Here is an 11,132-nt window from a genome sequence, read left to right as displayed (position 1 = left end):
TTAAAATTGTATTATACGTATTTGTTATAATATATTATGTCTCATTTTTTAGAAAAATTTTAAACCCTCTCCTACAATAAATTTGAAAATACATCACTGTGTATTAATGTTGTAATACTACAATACTACAGAATAAGTACAAAAATTACAGTGTGATTTCAACCCAGAGAATGATTATTTTTCTAAATAACTGCTTATGAAATGAGAACTAGATACACACCTAGTATATGTTTTCCAAAATCCTTATATCTTACCCCAACATATTTGATTACAATATTATTCCCAGCAATGCATAATGGCCACTATGTGAGTTCGAATATTTATCAAATCCAACTGTAGTAGGTATGTATTTGTGTTTTTTGGGCTTTTACTTATACACTTGATATATACGGATATCGGGGGGGGAGGGTTGAGGGTACTAAGCCCCCCCCCCCAGAAATGTAAAGTACAGGTCTTAGCCCACCAGCCCTAAAAATTGTTAAAAATTGTTAAGTGACTAAAAATATAATAACTATTATAATTGTAAAAGGCAATTTTAATAACTAAATTAAAAAAAAATATTCTATGATAAAAATTAAATCAAATTCGTAAGATTTTACAAACTTATTGTCATGACTTGGAACGATCGTAATTAATGTAATATTAATAATATGTAATAATACATGCATTGGTTGTTGAATTTATTTAATTAATAATTTCTGTTTAGAATACCTAATCCAAAAATGTTTAAGATAAGGCACCTAATTGCTTTTTTGGTTAAATTGTTGAGTATTTAAAATTGTCAAACTTTGTAAATTGCCTTGTTGAAATAAATAATTGCGTACAGGGATGCCTATAGGTGTAATAAGCAAATAATGCTCAGCCCCCCCCCCCACTAATTTCCGCTTATGACACTTGATATAGTATGTGTTGAAAATCCAGAGAAGAATGTATTACATATTATAGTGAATTTCAACATGTTAGGTTAAGTTCAATACTCGCCCGAAAGGGCAATCATTATTTTTTTTTTTTTTACTAAACGATTGCAAACTACCACATGATGTAGGTACTCTACAGTATTCCCAAGTGGCAGGTGAATTGACGATTTTTTTAAGAAAAGAAGAGATTAAGTTATATTAATTTAATGTTCACGTACTATATAATACACACGTAAAGTCTTAATGTATAATGAGAATAAGTTTAAATAGTTTGACAGAATCAATTTTATACTAATTAGTTAAAGGCTTGTATAGTGGTTTTGTAAATTCTTAATAGCACCAATTTAATTGTAACGAGTGACAAGTATTATCTCCCAGGAACACAAATAACCTGTTGGAAAAAAAATGGTTACAATAAACGTAATAATTAATAAAATACTACAAGAATGAATACTTGTGTTGCTCTTCAAATATTGCAAATATCTGCAAACTTAATTTTTTGAAAAGCCATGGCCTATAATTCAAAGATCCACAAATTGCCTCATTTACGTCGCATAATAATAAAAATGTAATAAAAATCTGAGTTTAACTCTAAAGTAGGTATAATAGGTATATAGTAATATATAGGTATATAGTAATTATATTTAAAGCTCTTGCAATATTTTAATATTGAAGCATTTAATGAGATTTATATAAATTATGCCAGAAAGGGTGGTTCCTCATGTTACGGATAATTATTATAATTACTGATGAATCCGATACGAGTGTAGCCTTAGGTTATATTTTAAGGAAATATATAATATAAACACTAGAATACGAAAGAAAATAATAATAATATAAGTGTTATTAGAGTTAAAAAATCATTAAGTTGGTAAGATACTATTTACAGACATGATCATATATTTATAAAACAAAATATCGTTTTCAAAATATATTTATTTTAATATGCTCAACATTTAATGTTTCTATAACATTAATAATAAATAATAATTAAAAATTGATATGTTTATGAAAGAAAATAAAGAATACTATAATAATATATTTATTTGAGTAGGTATATGAATTTCTATGAAATTAAGATTCATGAGGTGTTTTAAATTATCAGTTGTGCGTTATACAGATTTAGTCCATTTTTTTTTCCTTTAGGGAATTTTAACAATAGTGACTTGCGATAAACTGATCAGAATAATATTTGAAATTAATATTATTTCCGAAATTATTTTTGCAGATATAAGCATTACAGGTCAGTTATCGGTTTCTGGCACGGTCGTTTCATTTTTATGGATTATCATCACTTGTGCCATGAAGTCGATAGACGGGAAATCCAAATGTATTGATAAATTTAGAAACAATATTGGATAGCAATATCCAAAACGATACCTATTGGGCACAACGTTCAGTTGTGCTTCTGCCGTCTATTTCTTTTGTTTCTTTGTCTTCATTTTTCTCTTCAAATTTCTTCTTCAAAGTTGTATTATAAGACCCTTAGTCTTTTGTTTTATTTTAAATTTTTTTAATAAAAATAAATTATTTTGAGCGAACATAGTCTAGGCCTGATCGCCTTTGGGCTTTCAACCTTTCGATAATTCACTGAAGTATTTTATTTTCATCTCCACTACGTTACTTTTCAACAGGTCAGTATATTTATATTATTATTTTATGTAAAAAAGTAACTATACAATTTTGCACAATGCCCGTCTGTTAGTCATTTTTAAATAATTTCCTATTTACGAAATAGTATATAATATATTATACTAAGAATAAAGGTGGGTATTTAGGTAGGTAATCTTAAAAAAAATATTATTAAAATATCTTACGAAATCTGGACTCCTTATAAAATGGTTGTAATTTAATACCTTATTGTTCACATTTATTTGAAATTAAATAAAAATCGGTAGGTAGTTTTTAGAAGTTATTTCGAGATTTATTTAAGGTTTTCTTATAGATACCTACTAAAACTTAATGGCTTCAATATTTTACTATTTTACTAATTCACCTATTCACCTAATTTTATTAAATTATTGCTAAAATCAAAATTGAAGTTTTATGGTTTATTTAAGTAAAATAGGTTCAAAAGTATTGCAGATGTTTCTTCAAAGGCGTATTTGAGTTGAGGCCATGGGGGAGGAGGCAAACTAATTTTTCTTCTATACAAACTTTAAAATAATTTAAAGATCATTAACTACAGCTCATGTTCCTGTTGGTCATTCGAGTAAATAAATAAAAATACAAGTACCAAATTAAATTAAATATTTATTTAATAAATATATTTAAAACCTACTGCATATAAGATAAGTAAACAACACAAATAGTTCCTTTATTGAAATTGTACCTTCAGTCTGAATCCTGTATAAAAAAAACAATGTATAATCATATTAGTAATAGTACCTATTTTTTAAAAACTTTAAAAGACAATTAAGATACGTAACGTAATTTAACAAATATCTAAGTAGAAAACATAAGGTTAGTAAGTAGTCAAATAACAAATTCCAAATTTCTTTTTTTCGTTTTAGCAAATTTGTTGATTATTTCATCAATGGATACAATAATATCTAAAAATGTATGTTTATTAAAATACTATATTATCTATTTTTTTATCATATAATAGTGATAGACTTGTAATTTATATTCTTAATTATTTACACATTACATTTTTTAAATAAATCAGTGTATTCAAAAAAAATATGAGCCATGAGGGGGGCGAATGCCCCCTTTGTCCCCCCCACAAAAATAAAAATATGTCCTTGTATTTCTTATAGAGTAAATACGTAAGTATTTATAGATAATAATTTTTTCAACTTTCGAGAGGCGAGTGATGTTTCTTGTCCTTGTTTGCCATTTAGAATTAGGATAACTGAGTAACTGGATAAACTAGGTAGATTTTATTCAATTAATTTAATAAATTAACCATTAATCCAATATTGTTAATTTAGATTTAATTAATTACTGTGGATATAAAGAAAAAAATTCTAAGGCAAAATGCACCATGTACTTAACATGATCCAGAACTTTCTCCAGTAACAATTTTGAAGTTTGATATTCAATCAGTTCTGGACAGTCTATAATATTTTTTAATAATTTGTAAAGAAATTTTAAATATAATGGTTAAAATATTTTCTAGGGAAAAGCTCATTTATATTATTGTAATCACGATAACGAGGATTTAAATAATATTATTTGTATGAAGTTTAAAGTTAAATCTTAAATAAAAAGTAACACCTAGATAATTAATTTCACTAATTTGAGGTAGATATTTAATTTTTTTTTTTAAATTATAATTAAGAATAATAAGTTTTTTTTCTTAAAGAGAAAGACATAGCATCACATTTTTTTATATTTGGGGACATACCGTGATTGTCATACTATTTTTAGACTTTTGAATTTTATTATATAGCTTGAAATTGTCTGCTAATAATAAAAAGTCAAAAAAGAATTATAATTATTAGTAGTATCCATCATTTATAAATAGTAAAATAATGTTGATAAATTATCTCCCTAAGGAGCACCAACCAATATGACATATATATTTTCAGTGATAAAGTTCTCATATTTTACAAGTTGAGTACAATTTGTTAAAAAGATACAGATATTATTAGATATTAATTGAAATTATGGTAGAAAACCAATAGTATTTTTTATTTTATTTTACTGGTATTTATTAATTATTAACTATAATTTGGAATTGAAAACAATAAATATGTAGTAGAACCTCAATCAACTATGCTCATTTTTCCGAAAAATTTGTGTGTTTCAAAAGTAATGACATAAGCATAAGTTAAGCATAAGCAATATATTGTATATAAGTTAAAGATGATAAATAATAATAATTTAATAAATAATATGTGGGCTGTATTATAAATAAATATATGGAAGTAATTGTTATTTTCTTGAACTTCTGCAAGCAGAAAACTGTTGACTTCTGTGATACCTTATGAATTCAAGAAAAATTAGGAGTGAAATAAGAAAAGTAATTTTTAACTACAAAAAAACTGATTAAATAACTAATTACTTGAAATGTTAAATCCTATTCATTTTAAAACATGACAATATATATTTATATACCAGGTTAAATAAGAAGTTCTGGGCTTCCATTTATCTGTTGGACTTCTCCTCGCCATTACATCAGATAATCAAGGTTCTCCACTGTAGATAAAAGTGAACTAGATATAAAAAAATTTAATAACCTTGCTAATAATTAATTTACTAAAAATGTCAAGATCTACTTATATTTATTTAAATAAACATTAATACTTCTCGGTAGGATTATGAATTCATTAGTATGTAATTTAAAATTAAATTAAAGATTTATTTATTCAAGAATTTTTTAGTTAGGGATCATCTTCTTCAGTTATTAAAGGCCATTAAGGCCCATTACCACAACACAAACTTGCTTCCATCTGTCTATCCTGCACTATAGTTTCTCCATCTTGTATTCCAATAACTGCTAAATTCTTCTCCACTTTTTCGATCCACCTTTGTTTCATTCTGCCAAATGGTCTCTTCTCCTGGGTTTTTCATTTTAAAACCTTTTTTATAAGACTATTTGATCTCTATGACCAGCCATGTCATTCTCCTATATTTTAATACTTCTACTTTGCATAATTGTATTTCTACATTACTTATTTTTTCATATTGTGTGTGCTATTATTTATTTTTGGCACAAATATTCTTTTTAATATTCTTTCAAATATTGCTATTTTGTTTTTTGTCTCCTTTAGTTGTTGGCCATGTTTCACATGCATATAAAAGAACTGGTCTAATAATTGTATATTGTAATTCACTCTGTAATAGCATTTATTTGCTGCCGTTATTCTTATTTTAATTTCAGTATGGTTATTATTTTTGCTGTTTATTGTAACACCCAGGTTAGGGAATAATAATTAGGGATCTAATTTATTAAATTATTGAATTTAAATTTTAGCCAAAATAGTATCGTAGTTTTAACCTTTGCACTAAGGATATATTATATAGTATATAACCCTTAACTACCGACGTCCAGTCTGTCAGACCGCCTCAAATATTTGTTTACCATTTTATTACTTATACAATGTTCTAAATTTTATTTTATTTTGTATTACCTCTAAATGATCGACGTCTAGTTAAGTCGGCAATGTTTAATAGTCTTGGGTTTTATTTTTTTCCTTGGAAATAAAACATTTATATTGAGAGCAGTCTGTCAGACCGTACATCAGTATAAACTGCCGATCACAATTGGTTATTTTTAGTCTTTCGATTAACTAACTATTATATTTTTGTACCCAAACGAGATTTGAAATTTTGACTTGGACAAATATTGAAATTTCCAAACCCAGAGAAAGATATAAAATATATTTAAGTGATTTGAAAAATGTTGATATTATAGAACGACGAGCTTTTATTGGCTTATTATTTTATTCTGCTATGATCAAATCAAACTATGAATATATTTCTTCAATATTTGCGACTGATGGGAGTGGAAGAAATATTTTTCGTTGTGTTACTAGTAAAAACCGTTTTTCTATTTTACTTGCATGTCTACGGTTTGATAACCCTGATGATCGAGAGGCCAGAAAAATTACATATCTGTTATCTATTTTGGTTGTAATTTGAAGTCTTAATATGTTTTATTTTGAAAATTATTTTAACTTCTAATTTTTAACTATGCATATAGAATATTTTTGTTGTAATGTTAATTTTATCATTTTATTAAAAAGTAATATTTTTAACCTTTCTATTTTATAAGTAATATTTTTTTGTTGTAGAGCATCATGACATTCCCTTCTGCTGTGAAAAAATCTGGGCTTACCACAAAACCTGGTTCAGGATCAAAAACTTTACCGCCAATATCGCCCAGATCACCTGGATCTCCTTTGAATGCTTCTTCTAAGATAATAACTGGATCAATTGTTCGAGCACCATTAGCTGGCAGTACAGAAAAGATTAGTATTGGAACTAGTGTAAAAAAGTCATTACTTCCTCCAAAAAGCCCAGCTGAAAAATCTGTTACTAAACCTGTTATTGATGCTAAGTTTGAAAAAATAGCTACTTCTGCTAGCAAAGGACCAACAAAAATTGCAATTAAACCACCTCCACTTAAAATAAATATTAAAGAGGCTGATACTAAAGAATTGCAATCTCTTGTAACTACAAAATCTATTCCTAAAACTCCAGTAACTTCGTTGGTGAAGTCCCCATTGTTGGCTAAGTCTCCTACAGTAAGCAAGCATACATTACCTTCTAAATCTCCAATTATGCCTTCTGGAGTAGCTAAATTACCATCCTCTCCAATTGCTAAATCATCTCAAGCATCTATTGTTTCTTCACCAGTGTTAAAATCTCCTCCAGTTGTTGCTGGAAGTAAGAAAATACTTACTAAATCTTCAACATCAAATGTATCTAAAACTTCCATTTCAACATCAGCTGTATCTAAAACTTCAACATTAAAGTCTGTAGCATCCAAGGCAATTGTTAAGGTTGGCTTAACATCATCAAAACCTGTTTTATCTACAGATCAAGCAAATGTTTTAAAACCTACCAGTCCAGTAAAAAAAACACTTGTATTATCTCCAAAGACTGTAACAGGTGTACAATTACCATCTTCACCAACAATAAAATCATCTATGAATAGAAGCCCATCTACAGCCTCAAGTGTAAAATCAATTTCTTTGAAAACTCCTTCCCCTTCAAAATCAGTAATCAAAGAATCTAGTTCTGTGAAAACATTACCTGTTAAATCAATCACTAATAAATCCAATTTTATTTCTAAGACCGGTCCAACTTCTCCAAAAACTATAGTAAAAAAAGAACACAGTTCTTTATCATTATTATCAGTGAAGTCTCCTACATCTATTAAATCTACTATTTCAATAAAATCAACATCATCCACAACTATAAAAACCAAAGTTATGCCGCTATTGACCTCCAAGAGTTTGACACCTAAGTCGCCAGTTACGAAATTACTTCCAGAAATTGAAATGAAAACTTTGTGTTCTTCAATTATAAAAACACCAGTATCCCCTGTTTTAAAAACCAAAACTTCAGTGTCATCCCCTACAGCAAAACCCAAAACTTCAGTGTCAGCTGCAATTAAAAGCAAAACTCCATTGTCACTTACAGTAAATACAACTACTCCATTATCGCCAATAGTTAAAACAAGAGCTTCTTCAGTATCATCATTAAAATCCCCAATAGTTGAAAAAAATGTTCCAACTAAACTGATATTAAGTCCAGGTTTATCCAAAAGTAAATCACTTTCATCTTCTAGACTCAGTTCTGTTTCAACTGAAAGTTTAGCTTCAAGAACATCACTGAAATCTCCAATGAGTCCAAAACCTTCTAAAGTTATTACAAAAAATTCATCGAAAGCAATAGAAATTGAAAAACCAATAGTTAAAAGTATTCGAGGACAGTCCATTAAAAAGAAGACCATTGACATTCCAGGAATAACCGAATTACCTTCCATTTCAGTTGTTGACAAACAAAAAATTGTTGGATCGCTGTGCAAATTAGAAAATGATTTTAATGAAGAAATTGAATACCCAATTTCTCAAATACCAGATCAAAATTCACAGTACTCAGAGAAATCATTACTGCACAATATTGTTAGTATCAATAATAACTCGGAAATTGTCAATAATATTGTTAATGAAGATGTATGTAATTTAATCAATACTCATAATGTTGACCGACCATCAGATGTTAAAGAATATAATTTAGAAGCTATAAAAGAAGACTTAATTGAACAATCTTCAACAAGGTTATCTAGAGTAAAAAACTTAGATGAAGATAGTGAATCATTTGATTTTGTAGTTGTGAACAAGGATGAATGTATTCCACAGTTAAATAACATTTCTCATTCGCCCAATAATTATGGTATTGCGTTTAAGGATAATCATTTTGTTATGTTAAAAGAAAATAATATTGTAGAGCAAGTAAATGAAGTAAAATCATGTATTGTAGATATAGATGAACACTTTGAACCTATGAATGACAAATTAGTACTTGGAGACGTGCCATTTGAAACTGACTCGAGTCAAGATGATATTTCGGATAATGAACAAACTAAGCAAAAGGAAATTTTTAATTCTGAAAATATTGATTTACCACAAAAAGATTATGTAGATGATGTATTTTTATTTGATAATTTTGATGGTGCTGATAGTACAGATGAATTCATTCAGAAATTTATGCCAAAGTCAATTCAAATGTCTGAAGGTGCATCATCTATTAGTACAGATGATGGAAGTTCTCTTAGTAGAAAATCCTATTCTGAAGCTGTTTCTGGATCATTTAAAGAATGTGAATATTACTTAGATTATGATTTTGATGTAGTTGATGACTGTTTAGATGATGATGATGGTAAATCTATATTTGTTGAAGTGACTGAAAAAGAATTTCCAGAGCTAAAACATAGAGATTTATCTCTAAAAAGGAGAAACAAAAAACATAAAAAAAGAAACTCTAGTAACAGAACAGAACCACAATCAGGTACCTATAATTTTTTTATTAATAATTATTACATTTTTTACTAACAATACATTATTTCTAGATTTAAATAATATTATATCCAAAATGAATTATAACCCTGAAGATTTTGATGGAAATGAGTTTTGCCATTATATCAATATGATGAAAGATTGCTCGTTTTATCCAAATGGGTTATTTTCATCGGATTCTGTCAAATTATCTACATCATCATCTTTATCATGGTTAGATATATCTATTCGTACTACTGATGATGACTTAACACCTTCCACGGAATACCTTAGTACTTATGAAATCTTCCAGGCAAGTAATTTGAACAAAGATTTCTTATTATCAATCATTGGATCTTCTGTCTCAACAACTTCATCAAATGAAACCTCCTGGTTTTGGAAGTCCATTGAGGGTAGACATCAATCAAATACCAAAGCCAATATAACTCTTAGCCTTAAACCTAGACCTAAACACTTAACCACACCTCGTTTTATGGTCCTACTTGCACTCATCAGTGAAGCTAAGGGTTATAATATTCAACCATCATTATCAGAACATTTTGTCACTATTGACTGCATGTCAAGATTTAATGAAAAAATTAAGAGACTCATGGTCCAAGGATTTTGGTTTGTGGGTCGCTTAATACAAGAAAGTTTGTCTGAAGATGAAGAATTAAATTGTGGAAATCCATTCAATTTTGTTGATGGTGATTTAGGTTTCTGGTGGGCAGGAGTAAATATGTTGGACTGGCTAGAGTACATGAAAGAAAGTAGTAAAAATCAGGAACTGCAAAATTGCTATCAATTTGTAGTTGAAAATTTAAATGAATATAGATACAACTCAGGTAAAGCCAAATTGAGCATGAATTCTGAGACACCTGAGGAATTTATGAGTGAATTGGACGTTGAAAATTTTATACACACTGTGCGTAATGTTAAATATTATAATGACAATATTTTTGTGGATAGCCAAGAAAACTTTGAAGCGATGAATGAAATCGATGATGAAAGATCTTACTATTCCTCTGATACCTCTGATAGTTTACCTGAATGGAAAATCTCTGGATAATAACTCTGAAATATTTATGCTTCTTACATTGTTAGATTTTTAGATTTATGGTAATATTTAAGTTCTAGGTTTATGGTTTCATTATTTAAATCATATTAATGACAAGGTGTTAAGTTTTATGTTAAACATAATAGTATTAAGTTAACTAATACTATGTATTTAATTTAAGTTTCTAAGTCTAAACTCTGCATTGTTTAATAATTGTATAGTCATAATAAATATCAATATATCTATATAAATATATATATAAGAGCTCCTAATAATTATATTTTGCATGTTTAATATTTAGACAAATATTTTGAAATATTATGATGCTTTAATTTATCTCTAATTACATAACAATAAAAATGTGTAAATAAACTGTTTAGTACCTTAAATTTAATTTTGTCGAACTTTTTTAATCGATTGTTTTTTTTAGTTATAAACATATGGAGAAAAATAATATTTATTAATATTTCTTAAAAATAAACAATATTACAACAATACATTATACAGTTAAATGACTACTGCATTAAAAATATACAGTTTTTAAGTAATACACTACACATAAGATCTGTACTAAGTTTGTAATCCATTTTTATTGTTTTATAAACTTTTTATTAAATAGGAAACAAGTTGAGTACAATTAATAACTTAAAGTTTCTCTACAGTAATAAACATATTTAATTTTATTATTGTTATATACAATATTAA

General features: G+C 27.5%; 1 protein-coding gene across 1 annotated transcript; it reads left to right on the top strand.

The window, feature by feature from the left end:
• Window positions 1-2,305: 2,305 nt before the first annotated feature.
• Window positions 2,306-10,646, top strand: LOC112680325. The gene is made up of 3 exons (XM_025550381.1): window positions 2,306-2,551; window positions 6,659-9,383; window positions 9,445-10,646. The coding sequence occupies exons 2-3, from the start codon at window positions 6,665-6,667 to the stop codon at window positions 10,437-10,439; spliced, it is 3,714 nt and encodes a 1,237-aa protein (XP_025406166.1). The 5' UTR covers window positions 2,306-2,551; window positions 6,659-6,664; the 3' UTR covers window positions 10,440-10,646.
• Window positions 10,647-11,132: the final 486 nt, after the last annotated feature.

Source organism: Sipha flava, unplaced genomic scaffold (assembly GCF_003268045.1).
Source record: "Sipha flava isolate LNK unplaced genomic scaffold, YSA_version1 176_pilon_pilon, whole genome shotgun sequence".
Taxonomy (NCBI): domain Eukaryota; kingdom Metazoa; phylum Arthropoda; class Insecta; order Hemiptera; family Aphididae; genus Sipha; species Sipha flava.
This window is presented reverse-complemented; position numbering and strand designations above follow the sequence as displayed.